The following is a 15,308-nucleotide window of genomic DNA, read 5'->3' on the forward strand; positions in this document are numbered from 1 at the left end:
ATCAATAATTTACAACTATCACTTCAACTTTTTATATCAGTAACTTTATATATCTAGTAGTTAAACCAATTATACATTATTAAAAAATTTAATATTAATTATTTACAACTGCTTTACCAGTAATTTACAACTATTATTTTAATTTTTTTGCAACCATAACTTCACATATCTAATAATTAAAGTGATTAAGCATTATTGACAAAATTTATTACTAATTATTTACAACTATTTTATCATTAATTTACAACTATCACTTCAATTTTTTATAATTATAACTTCACATATCTAATATTTAAAAAGGTTTGAATATTTAATGTAAAAAGTTATAGTTATAATTATAAAAAATTAAAGTAATAGTTATAAATTATTGATGAAATAGTTGTAAATTATTTGATTGATGGTTACTAAAGGCATTTTGTCTCTACACTCTAATTTTAAATTAGATTCAAGTCTCAAGAAACTAATCTCAATTATATGTGAGACAAGTTTTAAAATCAGTTTATTTTTTGAATTGCTCTTTTCTCGAGGCAAGTTGTGGACCTAAAGCCTCTTGGGCTTGGAGTAGCATTGTCACAGGACAAGATTTCCTCTTGAAGGATTTATGCTTTCGGCTTGGAAGTGGCCGAGATATCTGTGTATGGACTGACCCATGGGTTCCTGGTCTACCTAAATGCAAGGCTATTAAGAGGGAAAATGCTGTTGTAGACAAGACTCTAAAAGTTGCAAACTTGATATCTAATGGTACATGGAGTCTAAATGATGTTAATCATCTGATGACTGATGCATCCTTAACATGTATAAAAAAAAATTACATATACCTTACACCCCTACATTTGACACCGTGGTCTGGACTGGCTCAAAAACTGAGAAGTAAACCCCTATGCTTGGATACAGACTGGAGTACTCAGGAGACCACCCTCCTCCCATTTCCAACCCATCCACATCTACAAATTTCCCAAAAGCCCTTTGGAAATCTATTTGGCATCTTCGTATTCATCCTAAAATAAAACACTTCCTCTGGCGTGCTCTCACTCGCTCTTTAGCCCCTCGAGACGCTTTTTACTCCAGAAAATGTGCCTCATACCCTCTTTTCCCTATATGCAGAGTTGCACCTGAAACTATAGAACACATGTTGTTGCTGTGTGAGTGGGCTAAAAAGTGTGGTGTGGTTCTGCTCTGACTATCACTATTGATCCTTGTACTATCTCATCTTTTCATAACTGGTGTGCTAAATTTTTGCTGGATGAGCCCCTCATAAATGATTATGACAGCTTATATAGCTTGTCTCTGCTGGAACATTTGGAAAACCAGGTCTGCCCCGGTTTTCAATGCTGGAGCAATTAATCCTTATCGGGTCCTACAAACAACTCATGCTGCAGTGCAAGAATTCTGGACCCTCAAGCTAAAGGGCTCTAGTATTTGTCCTGTTCTTGAAGTTTCTAATACTAAATGGTCGCCCTCTTCACAAGACACTATAAAACTTATTTGCGATTGGAGCTTTCTCTTTGATAATTATCTTAGAGGCTGGTGTGAGCAAGTTCAAGCTGACTCAAGCTTCATAGCTGAATTATTGGCTTGTTCCAAGGCTATAAAAATTGCTGATGGTTTTCCTAACCAACATGTTATGGTGTAAACGGACTGCATGGAACTGTTTAATGGTCTTACTAGTAGCAATGTCTCAAGCTGTGTGTGGCCTTACCATGGGATGCTTTTTCATCTTTTTGCTACCTTAGAGTTTCAGTCTCCTAACTCCTTCTCGTTTGTGAAATGAGATGGCAACTTCGCGGCTGACTGGATGGCTGCCTTCTCTCTTAAGGGTGTGATCTCAAGTGGCTGGCTCCTTCAACCCCCACTCCCTTTGACAGATATCCTGAAACGAGGCTCTGAGGTATATGACGTGGAAGTTCAGCATCCAAGGACTAAACGAGATAGAGAAGGCATCGGCTAATCGTTTTGCTTTTTGCTATGTTTTTTTGTTCAGGTCTTTGCCATGCTTGACTTATGACTTGCCTTTCTCGTTTTGTTTCTGTCCTTTGTCAAACCCTTGTTTTGATTTCTCATGAATGAATTTCCCTTTTCTGGTTAAAAAGTAAAAAAAGTTCCAACAAACTCAATTTTAATTTTTAAATTTTACGAGATTTATTTATAAATAAATCTACTCCACAAAATCTATATGTATTTTTTTCTAAAATTAATTATGACATCAGTTTTAGCTTTTCTTTGACTGTTAACTTTCTTTCCGGCATGGAATGTGACTCTTATACATGTCGGGTAAATTCTTTCCCAAATTCTTCTTTGTATAATACTTAAAACCGATATGCAAAAGATTCAATCTATTATTAAAAGAATTTGAACTTCATCAAAACGTGCGCGCCTACATACAACAACACAAAACAGAACAAAGACTCGATTGCCAATAATTCCTCGCAACATTCATATCTGAAATAGCCCAAGCAAGTTCAATCCACAAAGAAGTTCACCTTACTGATCGGTTGAACCGTAGGCAATATACCCTAAAAGTTCAGTTTCACATATAAAACTTCAACATCTCTTGAAAGTTTCATCCCATTCAATGACTAGGACGTTTTCACAGTTCATATTTCAACTGATTATTGAAAAAGAATATCCCTATAGTCCCAATTGTCATAATTATTCCATGTAAGGACGCCTACTCTCACCAGCACTCAACTTCACGCATCTCAGAAAAATAGAAAATCAAATGAAAGGCAATTATTAGATTAGATAAAACAGAAAGTTACAGGAGATGCTACAATGCACAAGTTCTACATGTACGAAGCATCCTTGTACAATGTTGAGCCTTGTAATGAGAACATACTGTACAGTAAGAAAATGCAAGTTCTACGACTCAGGTGTGCAGATAGTCACAAAAAGCTCCTTTCCTGCAGTGTCCACTCTCGTGGTACTTGCACACTCCTCTCTGCCCCCCAAAAGGAGGCCCTGAAGAACCTCCTCCTCGGCCTGCAGCACCAAACGAAGACTGCCTATTCCATGTTTTATCTCCTCCATAAGCTGGTTCACCACCATGAGGACCACGATCCCTATGGTTCGGGAACCTGTCTCCATTATGATTTTGTTCATTTCCCCACATGCCTTGGCCCCCTGCTGGTGCAACCCAGCCCGGATTAGCACTCACAGGTGCCGGACCTTGACCAGGCACAACCCAGCCTCCATTAGCATTAGGATGGCCTTGACCAGGTGCAACCCAACCAGTAGGGATTACTGAAGATGGCCCCTGACTGGGAGCAGCCCATCCTGGATTTGCATTTCCTGGCGCTGGACCCTGTCCAGGCATCCAATTCATGTTCATGTTGGCAGCAGCAGGTCCGCCCCAATTTAGATTTGGATTTCCAGGCATTACCCCCCAACTAGTATTTTGATTTTCTGCAACAGTCATTCCCCAAGGCATGTTGGTTGGCAGAGAAGCAGGAATATTAGGTTGATTACTTGAAGTCGGTGGTCTCAAGTCTTGAATGCCTGACATGGCGAAATTCCCCATTGGATTTCCAGTGTTATATGAAGTAGAATTCTGGATAGACGAAGCATCGGCCCAGTGGCCATGAGCCAGCGGTTGTTGGGCAGGCATAGCAGCAGGATTATTTGATTCTACCCTTGAATGGGCACCTCCCCAGGCCTGCAGTTCACCCCCTCGCATCTGAATTGAGCCAGCCATTTCAGGTTTCTGAACCAAACCAGACCCCCAACCTTGGGCTTCAGCATGGGAATTATGGTCACTCATAGCCAGGTTCTGCATGCTTGCAGTTTTACTGTCAGTACCTATATTTCTTGAGGCATCTGCTGTAATAGCTGCCACCATTGTCACTTGAGGATGACCAAGAGGAATGCCAGGATTTGAAGGTGGAATCTTAGCAGGTTGTGAGTTTGAACCACTTTCAACACCTTGCACCGCTTTCTCAGCAGCAACAGGGGGCTGCAAACCTCCATGGCCACCAGGAAAAGGACTCCCTGTAAGAGAACCAGCAGAGTGGACAAGAGTTGGGGACCATTTACTTTCAAAAGCCTGCCCTTTAGTCCCATAAGAGGTAGTCTGAGGAGTAGGTGAAGGAAGATTCATTGACTCAATTCTAGCACCAACATCAGGCCCCCGTACATTTGTAGGGATCTTGGGAACCTCAACTGTCCTTGGAGAAGGCCTATTTGCTACAGAATTATTATCTTCAAGCCTCCAACTTCCTCCAGTAGTTTGGCCTAGAGAACTCATAGCATTATGTGAATTATAGGATCCACCACTCTGATCAAATGTTGATCTTCCTCCAACCTGAGCATCTACACCTTGTTGTGCAGGCAAATGAAGCTTCCCAGAGTGTGAGGCTGCATAATTCAAATTATGCACCACCTGAGCCTTCAGGAAAGTTTTATCCACTGCTGATGGCTCCTTAGAAAAGCTTCCAGATAAGGCATCAGTTAAGAGTATAGACTCATCTTGCTTCTCAGCGGTTCTCCAAATTCTCAAATCAGTAGGGAAATATCCAGTATTATTCCATTTACGTAATTGTGCCATTGAAAATGGTCCCTGAACTTTTCCAGATGGATCCTTATAATGCCATAACTTTTCTGTTTCATTAATTTTCACTGCAGGCACAGTAGATGATACAGCAGAAGCATTGGACATAGTAGAAAGAGACTCAGAAGCTACCACAGGCTGGGTGCTTTTGCCACTTTCCAAGCTTGAATATAGTTTTGGCCCCTCCCAGCTGTTAGATAGTTGTGTTTCCCTATCTCTCCCCCGGACGATTTGAACATCATTCAATATCTCAGAAGCATTAGACACATCATCAACTTTAACTGAGAGTCCCTTATTAGACAAATTCCTGCTTAGCTCACGATTAGTGTTAGAATAGTTCCTTGTTCCGCTCCATGAATCATTTGAATTAGAACCACCTGTTCTAGGAGAAACCATTTCTCTTCCCCTTCGGTCAAATGCAGTTCCTCTAGGTCTCATGAAACTCTCTGCAGGCACATAAACCAAATAAATGACTGTAAATTTTGGAGAAGAGGTAACACTACACATGTCAAGGGCCAATTCAACTCAAATGCTTAAGTTGTTAAGTGAAGGTCTGTACAGTCTCTAACAGGCCACCTTACACAAAAGTCCATCGAACATGAGCATAGATAAAGCACAGGTGTGCTATACCTTGTGATGAAACGAAACTGTAATTATGATAATAGAAGGCAGCAAGAATCAAAATCCTTACCTTCTGGGCACAGATGTTTCGAAAATAAATCAAGTAGATCATTTCAACTCAAGCCTAAGTGTTTAAATAAAGGATCATTATCATATCAAATGATAAATAATTTCTTGAATTTGCAAATACCTAGTCGTTTGTGATCAGTTTCTTCTTCTTCTTCCTCAGACTCATAACTTGGATCCATGTTTGGGTCTGCGTGTATGTCTGGAATTTCCTCCAATCTTCGCTGCCGTTCCTCAGGTGTTTTTAAAAGCTGCAATTTCTCTACACATTCTCTGAGCGTGAGATTAAGTCAAGGATTGCCTCAAAGTAACACTTAGGTTCTTGGTCAAATTTAAATAAATTAAAAATTGTTTCATGAATAAATACTTCAATAACCATATCATAAAATGACAAAACAAAATACTTGGGACCAACAAAATAATCAATATAATATTGTGTGTAACTCATTATCCATAATTCATGAAATGTGCAACATATTTTAGATGTTATGAGGAAACACGTTTAACATCAAGGGTTAATATACAATTTGAACCTTGAAAGTAATTTAAACCTTGAGCTCGTATTTGGTATATTCTAAACTCTAAACAATTAAACTTGAAATAATTTTGCCCCCACCGTTAAATTAAAACAAACGTCCATGACTTCTAAGATTCCTTTTTCGAAAACACGGATGTTTGTTTTAATTTAACAGTAGGGGCAAAATTGCTCCAAATTTAATTGTTTCAAAATGTACCAAATATGAGTTTAAGATTTAAATCGCTCTTGGACATATAGTTCAAGGTCCAGATGGCATATTAACCCTAGCATCATAATGAAAAATATCAATCTCTATTCAAAATTCATGTTATCATGACAAGAAACAATTTTTTGAAATAACATAAAAATCTCTATCATTTGGAAAGCAATTACTAATTACCACTACTGAGAACTATATTGTTGGATAGATTACAGAACATTTCTAAGCCACAAAAGAATTTAGCCCACCTCAACCATCTCTTCTGTTTAACTCAACATAGATTAAATGAGCTCAAGAAATATTTTACAGTTTAAACTCCACTAGATCAACTTTAATATGGTTTTGTCAACTTCACCAGAAAAAAAGGTATTAACTTGGAGGATGAAATTGAATTTCTTTGTAAAACATTTTCATGCATTTAACAGACAGGAAGCTGATAAGTAGCAGCACAGCAATAGATAAATTATACTTAAAACTAAAAATGTTCATGACAAGGATATTCCTTTCTCCGTCCTTTCTCACTGGCTCTATCACGAAGGTGACTTAGCCTTACTATCTCTGTTTCTAACCACTGCAATAAAAAGAAAAAAGAAAATAAAAGAAACATATGCATTATATAACAAGGACCAAAAATTTCAATTTGGCACAGATGGAAATTAATGAATTAAAAAATGGAATGAGCAAGAAACACAGACCAGAAGACATTCAATATAACAATTCAAACTAAACAGGACAACTAGTTATATTCCAACATGAACTATTCTTCTTTGGCTAGCTACGAAGCCTCACAAAAATGCAAAGAGGATCTGTAGAGGTCCCTGAAGATGATTGCAAGACCTTGATGGATTTATGAAAGCAGTGACCACTAAGCAGTTTTTTTTTCCCAGAAATGCAAGAATATTATTGGACGGAGGATGTACATCTTGTTGGAGTATGATGGGGACTAAGGTATTATGAGATGTCTAAGTCCCATATTAAATGTACATCTTGTTGGAGTATGATAGGGACTAAGGTATTATGAGATGTCTAGGTCCCACGTTAAGCAGTCTGGGATGCTATATGAGATACTTAGAACCATTGGTTCTCCTACCTCAATAGCCGGCACTAGGCGGAGGGATCCGCACCTTACTTGAGAGTCAACCAATTAGTATCAGAATTAGTGGACAGCAATTTTAGAAAGAGCTGCTTGCCTAGGGTTCTGACCAGTGGAGGGAATTGACCAATGAAAAAGCCAAGTGAAATGTTGGGAAAGAGTATCCAAAGTCATCAACTCTCAAGGGGGCAAATTCATGTTGACTAAAGGTTGTATAGGATGCCTAAATCCCACATTTAGTATAGGAAATTCTATGGAGAACTTTAGTGGATTGATCCTTCCGCCTCAATAACTAGCTTTTGGAAGAGGACTCCTCACCTTGAATGTCCACTAGAGAACAAGAAATTTTCAACCAGAAAATAAAAGAAAAATGTCAAAACAGGCAAACTAACAAGATACTTTCAAACTTCAGAGGCACTGAACTTTCCAGTCTCTACATAAAAGAAATATTGGTTTGATAAGGAAACATGTGAGCAAAGCACCAATGAGGAGCCATGTGCACAAAATCCATCCCATAACAAATTTAAAGGTGAAGTGTGCCATTGAAGATGCAGGCTTTCTTCTACTATTAGCAAAATGGAACTAAACTGAAGTATCAGCTTCCATTTTTGTCTTTGAAGTACAGAAGCTATAACTCATGAGCGAAGTGCTAAGTCAACTAGTTACAACCAGTCCTAGACCTGGGCTGAGATCAAATAGGCTTAACACAATAGCAGCAGCAAAAGTTGCACTGATGAAGACAATCCAAGTAACCAATTAATTCAGAAGCAAGCATAAGCACATGTCATGATGTCAGGTTCAAGAGAAATTAAGGTACAACAGACCACAACTCACATCTTTTACTCTGACCGCTTGAAGTGCCATAGCCTTGTCTTGAATGTCACCCTACAAGTACACATTCATCCTTAGCACAGACTAAAGTATCAGAAGCCTAAAAGCCAAGCTTAACTGAACAAAGAATTACCACTGTCAGCCGATTTATCAACCCACACTTTATACTCTGGCGGAGACGCTTGCATTCATCCTGACAATTAATAGGCCCCGTCATTATCTCAATAAAAAAACAATCAACCTCTAGCACAAGTTATATAATTTTTAAACCCATGATTGCCCAACACAGAAATAAATTTCTTATTTTGGATGTCAGATGGTTAAATACGCAATTGCCAAGGATGCCTTTAGATTGTATTTTGAGAATAAGGACCAACCAGCAATAGATATTGTTGACTTTTAAATGATAAGCCTCACTTAAATATCACCCTCCATGAAATATTAAGAGATACAGAAAGCAAGTGGTATACAATCGATGTCCATTGGCATTTTGAGTTTTAGATTGAGAAAGGGTACCTCTAAAACAAAGCACATATCAGGACAAAAGGGAAGGGGAGAAAAGAAAACTAGTAAAAAAATTATACTTTTCATTTAATCACCTCTGTGAACTCTTGATTTGAGATAATATCAATTGATACAATCTCTGTCTTGTTTAAATTTAAGATTTCTAGCAAGGTATCTGTCATCCTTTTACCAACTTTATATGGCTCAGCTGCTTTGCATGTTCCTGAACATGAAGACAATTAACACAGAACCCCCAAAAAAATCTTATTTCACATTAAAAGTAATATCACAGAATGAAGGGAATCGTTACCCTAATATTTACCTACAACCTGAACCAGCCTATACAAATCTTGCTTCTGACCACTACCAGAGATCCTTATTCTCACGAAAGACCCAACAACTTTATCATGAAACTTATCTGTATCTTCAAGCAGTTCTTCCACCAAATTGCGCCTAAGATAAATTAAATTAATATTGTGATTATCAATAGCTGCATAATCCTCAGTATTGGATTGAAGTCCCTTTTCATAACTTTTTTTTCGTGTTTTACGTCTCTTGTCTTTTCCATTCTTCGGAAAGGAATCAATATTGCCATCACCTTCCAAATGATTAACTTCAGTATCAACAACACTCCCCTGTTGATCTTCAGTCTGGGAATCTTCTTTTAGTAGGAAATGGGATTCAAGAAGCTTTAACATTTCAAAATGACCCACTCGTGGTTTACCAAACAAATTTTGAAGCCTTGCATCACAAATTATTTGGCTTTTTCGGCGAGGATCACGGAGCTTGTTTCTTTTAATATACTCTAGCAGAAGAGCCTGCACATCAAACTGGGACAGAATAGATTTATCACCATTTCGCATGTGCATAACAAACTCCAAAAGTTCTTTCGATGCCCACTCAGACCTCTCATCTACATATGGCCCTTTGTCACCAATCAGTGTCATTGTGCTGTGTGAATTCACCTCCTTGGAACGGGGCTTCAATCGTTTATTGGCCTTTCTTCTTTTAACACTATTGCTTTCTACATTTTCAGAAGAGCTATCTGAATGTGATCCCCTGTCATTGTTAGCATCATAGAACTCATCAGGTGATTCCTGCTTGGTAAGAAGGGCATCAGATCCCTTCCATGGGTTTTTAGCTTGAGCAAGCTCATCATATGTTAGAGATAGCTTCCCTTTTAGATCTGTGTAGTAGTCCTTGAAGAGATACTCCCAGCTGTTTTTATCATCAAAATCCACTTGTCCCTGCACCAAGCATACAAAATTAAAAAAGATGACCACAAAAATGAAAGAAGAACGTCACAATCTGAAATTTTGATGACGTCAGAATTACTATGTTTTTACTTCTTATAAGAAAAAGAATTACTATATGTTTACTAATTGCCACCACCATCATAGGTGACAATGGGAACTAAAAAAGCTATTGTGAACAGCAAATTGCAGCGTATGGCAACCTTAAACTGCAGCACACACAAATATATAATTCCAATTCAAAATAATAAAAGATGGCCACAATAACGCAGGTATATATGAGGACACAAACATTTAAATGGGTAAATTCTTGAAGCATCGCCAAAAGCACATCCAGTTGTAAGATATGAATTAGGAAGTATACCTCACGCTCACCAAGAAAAAAGAAAGTATTCCTCACCTCAGAAATCCATCACAAATTCACCAGCTGTAAACTAGTGATCAAAGCATATCACATGTGAGAGGATGGGATGTAACTTAGGGCTGGTTATGTGTAACATCACGAAAGTTAGACCTGGGTGCTTATAGGCATAAAAAAGAAACTTTAATTAGTATGCTATTGTTTTCAAATTGGACAGGATCTCAAAGAGGATCCAAGATGTACTCAAGCAAGTGAAGTTTGAATCTATGTAATTATCCTAATGAGTTTTGTGTGAATATTTTGGTACACGTATTTAAGTTTAAGTTTAGGCTTCAAACTTGTGGACGTTGCTGTTGTAGTATGCTAAGTGGTGTTTCTGGATTATGGTTAAACTGTTTTGGGTTTGTATGTAATGACCAAAAACACAAAAATCAACCCAGTTGTAAATAAATGACTGTGTAAGTTGATAATGTGCATGCTTCCACAACAGAAATTTTTATGTCGGTACTGATGCTAGAAAAACAAGAAATTTTGTCACTATTTAGAAGTTTCAAATGACACCCAGATCAATTTATTTGGATTTATATAGCCTGAGATATGATTTTTCAAATATGCAAGTCAAAATTAAGATAAAAGGGTTAGATCCAGAACAGGGAGCAAGCTTCAACGTGAAAATTGTATTAAATGGGCTATAAAATTTCTTCAAACATTTTTCTAATATATTAGACTGATCCAGCTTTCCAACAAATCAAGAATCACACAGAAATGAATTTTCTAGAATTAATAGTGAATTTCCAAAGTTTACTTAAAAACTCTGGAATAAGCTAGGTTACCAACCTGAGTTTTCAACTTGCAAGAACTAACTGTTTGGATTGGGCTAAGTTATGTTCAGTTTCGAATATTTCTTTAATCAATAACACTTCAAGCTTTCCAAAAAGCCCTAGATCGCATTATTTGAAGCTCTACAGCTTTAGATATTAATTTTCCAAGTTAAGGTATAAAACTGGATCCAGAATAATGGACAAGTAGAAGTGTTGTAAAGAAATAAGTAAGTAGTGTCAAATGGTCAGATCTAAGCCCGTTTACATAATTTCTTGTGATAGAGGATGCATATAGATTTCAAACTATTCCAATAGCACTTCATTTGCAAATGTATAACTCAAGCTATAAATTTTCAAAAATAAAGGTGATGTATCAAAAAAACGGTAAGGATAAAATAAATACCTTAAGTTCATGGAATAAGTTACAATATAAGGGGTATTCATAACCTAGTTTATCATTCCATTCGTCCTGCATAAAGGAGTTATAGGTTTGTAATATGATGAGACAAGAACCAGCTCAATCTAATATTTATAAACTTAGTTATGATTTTTCTCAAAATTGATTAGAAAATTTAGAAGAATTTGTGAATGGTATCATGTGATGCTTTTGGTGATTTATTTATAATTATTAGTATTATTATTTTAAAATGTAATTGGTTCCTAAATAGCTCAGAGTTGTTTTCTATTAGTCCAGGGATGCAAATAAAAGCTTTAGAAATGAGATGTAGTGACACTATGAGAATGGAATTAAGAAAAATTTAAATCCCAATTTGTTTAAGGGACCTATATCATAAAAACAGCACTTTAAATTGCCCCGATAGTGCATGCCATGGGCCATGGCAAAAGGTACAAAAGACACATGCCACAGCTATGCCAAGCGGAGTTGCCCAACTATCCATGGCATGGGGCATCAGATAATGGCACTTCAACAGCTATAACCACCATTGAAGAGTTTTACTTTTTTCTTTTTCTTTTTTTAACAAATATGAAATTGTTATTAGCAAGAACAAGCATTAAGACTGAGGAGGATAAGACATCTTGCTAAGACATAAAGACAGCTTAATATTTGCATCATGCTAAAGCAACAGTTCTAGATAAAAGGTGACAACAGGAGTAGGAAGGGATATATACCATGTCCTTGTTCCCCAGCTCATTCTGTTCAATCAGCATTACAGTCCTCATGCATGTCTCACAAAAGCCATTCTTTCCCCTAACGCACAAGATGACAGCATCTTTTGTGCATCCCTTGCACAAAGAGAACGTACAGGTATAGCACATGTAGTAAGAATTCTTCCCACAGTTGCTGCAAAGATGCCAACCTGGAATCATGATGATCAAAAAATATGCCAAGTCGGATAAAGCATTCTAAAAATGCTGACCGTTTGCTAAGATTTGGTATCTCAATACTTAAAATGAATTCATTTACATTTTGAAATCGAGAAATTAATAGTATATAAGTGAACTGTTTCCCTCTGAATAAGGCAAATGCCACTGAAACCAAAGGATAATAAAATAGAAAAGGAAAAATCAGAAGAAACATGACGAAGAATTGGGACACCAAAAAAATGCTTCCCATGTAAAATGAAATAAAATATTTACAGTATAAAGAGTCTACTGATTAGAAAAATATAAAAACAGTGATAGAACGGTGATAGAACAGAATAAGAAAGAAACATACCACAATTCCATTTACCCTTTGCTCGAAAGAATGCATCATCACGATTAACACATGTAGGATGGTAAGCCTTTGGGCATCCCCTGATTATCGCCAAAAAGCAATGAATTTGCAGGTAAACTTCATAAAATAAGATAGAGATGTCCTTATAAATAAATATCTAACCTGCGATCACAAAGCACAAGCTCGCCCCCATCAAAGCATATGAAACAAACATCCTCTTCCACCTTTTTTCTAACTGGAACTCTCCCTGCAGACTTTGAGTTCTTCCCACGCTTCCTCTTGCCGCTGCTGACACCTCTACCTTGGCCCTCAGCCACCTCCATCTCCTCAGTCAACTCAGCACCCCCTGTATACTCTGCCACTTCAGCAGCATCTACTTCCACTTCCATCAAATCTGCTTCATTAGCTACCTCCACCTCTTCTGCCTCTAGGGCCTCCTCCCTTCCGCCAGCTCCATCTGCATCCTCTTCTGTGTCACTTGTACCTTCCACTTTGCTAATCACATTCAACACCTCTGCTGCCTCCTCCGTATCTTCAGCCTCCATGCCAACTCCAGCTGCTTCAGCTGTCTCACCAAGAGTGGAAGCCATGCCCACCGATGCATCTGCCATCTCCATCCCCACTGCTACTTTTTCAGCTTCCTTATTCTCATCTGGCATGCCAGCTTCATCTGCCTCTTCATCCACCTCCCCGATCTCTATTGCTTCAGTTGTCTTGCCCAGGGAACAAGCCATATATGAGTCTGCTGGCTCCATCCTAGCTACAACCTTTTCTGCTTCCTCTTTCTCATATGACTTGGCGGCCTCATCTACCTCCCCTCCAACAATGTCAGCCACATCTGTGTCCTCTTTCACCTTTGTAATGTCCTCGGCAATGTTTGCTACACTAGTTTCCTCCTCCACCTTCTTATTATCATCAGCAACGTCATCAACATCAGTTTCCTCTTCCACCTTCTCATTGTCCTCATCAATGTTAGCTATATCAGTTTCCTCTTTCACCTTTGAAATGTCCTCGGCAATGTTAGGTACATTGGCTGCCTCTTCCGCCTTGGCAATGTCCTCGGCAATGTTAGGTACATTGGCTGCCTCTTCCAGCTTCCATGCCCATGCCTCCGCTGCTTCAGCTGTCTCACCAAGGCTGCAAGCTGGATACGCGTCTGCTGTCTCAATTCCCGTTACTACTTTCTCCGCTTCCTCGTTTTCATTTGACATGACAGCCCCGCCTGGCTCCCCTTCCAACTTCTTGGTCTCTACAGCAACGTCAGCTAAATTGATTTCCTCTGACACTTCCCTAGAGACGTCAAAATGGGCCAACCAAAAAGGGGAATAAATTTACAAAAGAGCCCATGCGGCAGTAAGGAACAATACAAGCGTACAAAGCATGCACTATATACAAAAGGCAAGTGCGCAGCTCTATCTTCCCATAACAAGAACAGTATCCCAACCTCGCCCCACTCCCAACCAAAAGAAAAAGGTAACAAAAAGAATAATTTGTGAAGAGATTGACATGAAAAAAACTAGAGGGTTACATCAAGAAGAAAATCTTATTAATGGTATTCCACTTTCTGATTCTTAGGTTTACCCTTTCACATAATTCAAGTAAAACAGGTAACTGCTATCTACCGAGAACCAACCTGGAAGCAGGCGGAACAAAAGGAGCGGATGGCTTCTCTTCCGCTTCGTCACAGTGTAGGAGGGTCTTCGCTTCATCAGCGTCATCTATCCGGTCGAGTGGCATGTCTTGGACGGTGGCAGGCGACGGCAGCGGCGGGATGCAACGTGAGGGCGAGGGAGGATCCTCCGCAGGGTTCGTCATTCCTGTGGTGAAATCGAGCTTCCGAATGCAAATCGGGGGGCATCAGAATCTGATGTAAATTGGGGTCTTTTTTTTTTGGCCCCTTGAGCCTTTTGTTGTACTGAGGAAACCCGCATTTATAACTGGACTAGGCTGAATTGTTTTGGGCCATCCAATTTCCATTTGTTTCAAGTATTTGCTATCCGGCCTACCACTGAAAACCTGCCATTTTAACTTTGGGCCTGATGGTAAGGAATATCTTGGTCTCCTTATTCAAGTCTTGACACCAAAAATATAAGCAAGTCTCAAACTAAAACGATCCCATTGAGCAAAAAGAAATCCTGTCATAATACCATAAGGATGATTAGAAGCTTTCCAGAGAAACGCATCAAGCAGTGCACGATAATTTTTATATTAGGATTTTGAATGTTCCTCACTTAAAATGTAAAAACATTTTTATGTTCACACTTCTCATGATTGTTTGTAGTTTGTATGGTCTTAATTGCGATCATATTTATTAAACCAAAAAAAGCATGTTGACGAGCAATGATTTGAACGTGAACAACAATAAAACAAATAAAGTTATCGACTTTCAAACAATATTCCATCAGTTTTGGGTGAATGGCAAATAATAAAAATAAATAAGGTTATTAAATGCAATCAAAACCATCTAAAAAAAAAATTGTTACGGTATATTGTTCATTGATATTTATTCTGTTGATATTTATCTATATTATTATAATATATTATCTATTAAGATTTATTCTATTTTTTATTAGAATTGAGTCTTATTATATTGGGATTTAGAGCCCATTTGTTTTAACTTATTTAATGAGAAAAATCACTTTTTTAAAAAAAAGTCTATATTAAGAGTTCTTATAATATTTGTTTAAATTTTTAAAAATAATCAAAATTTTAAAAAAAATTATATTTTTGTGATTATTTTAAAAAGTTACTTTCAGTAACTTTTAAAAATAATCTAATGCAATAGATAGAAGAGTGTTTT

The 15,308-nt window shown here is 37.8% G+C and overlaps 1 protein-coding gene across 2 annotated transcripts; it reads right to left on the minus strand.

Annotated features, from left to right (window-relative positions):
* Nucleotides 1-2,715: 2,715 nt before the first annotated feature.
* LOC129284774 (zinc finger CCCH domain-containing protein 19) lies at nucleotides 2,716-14,391 on the minus strand. Of its 2 annotated transcripts, XM_054920244.1 has the most exons (12): nucleotides 14,142-14,391; nucleotides 12,671-13,798; nucleotides 12,509-12,588; nucleotides 11,962-12,149; nucleotides 8,718-9,642; nucleotides 8,491-8,618; nucleotides 8,025-8,084; nucleotides 7,895-7,945; nucleotides 6,468-6,538; nucleotides 5,355-5,509; nucleotides 4,699-4,989; nucleotides 2,716-4,611 (listed from the first exon to the last, which is right to left on the minus strand). In XM_054920244.1, the coding sequence occupies exons 1-12, from the start codon at nucleotides 14,321-14,323 to the stop codon at nucleotides 2,867-2,869; spliced, it is 5,004 nt and encodes a 1,667-aa protein (XP_054776219.1). In that variant the 5' UTR covers nucleotides 14,324-14,391; the 3' UTR covers nucleotides 2,716-2,866. The 2 variants fall into 2 exon arrangements, with proteins under 2 accessions (XP_054776219.1, XP_054776218.1); XM_054920243.1 differs by having other exon boundaries at nucleotides 2,716-4,989; nucleotides 14,142-14,390.
* Nucleotides 14,392-15,308: the final 917 nt, after the last annotated feature.

Source organism: Prosopis cineraria, unplaced genomic scaffold (genome assembly GCF_029017545.1).
Source record: "Prosopis cineraria cultivar Desert tree isolate PC_DT_omini unplaced genomic scaffold, ASM2901754v1 PC11, whole genome shotgun sequence".
Taxonomy (NCBI): Eukaryota; Viridiplantae; Streptophyta; class Magnoliopsida; order Fabales; family Fabaceae; genus Prosopis; species Prosopis cineraria.

Bases quoted from the DNA above. Each gene is read 5' to 3' on its own strand.
- LOC129284774 (XM_054920243.1), bottom strand. From the start codon at position 14,323: ATGACGAACCCTGCGGAGGATCCTCCCTCGCCCTCACGTTGCATCCCG. The intron at 7,946-8,024 runs GTAATTCTTTGT...GTGTACTTGTAG, and splicing joins TGATAAATCGGCTGACAGTG to GGTGACATTCAAGACAAGGC. The intron at 6,539-7,894 runs GTGAGTTGTGGT...TTTTTATTGCAG, and splicing joins AAGCGGTCAGAGTAAAAGAT to TGGTTAGAAACAGAGATAGT.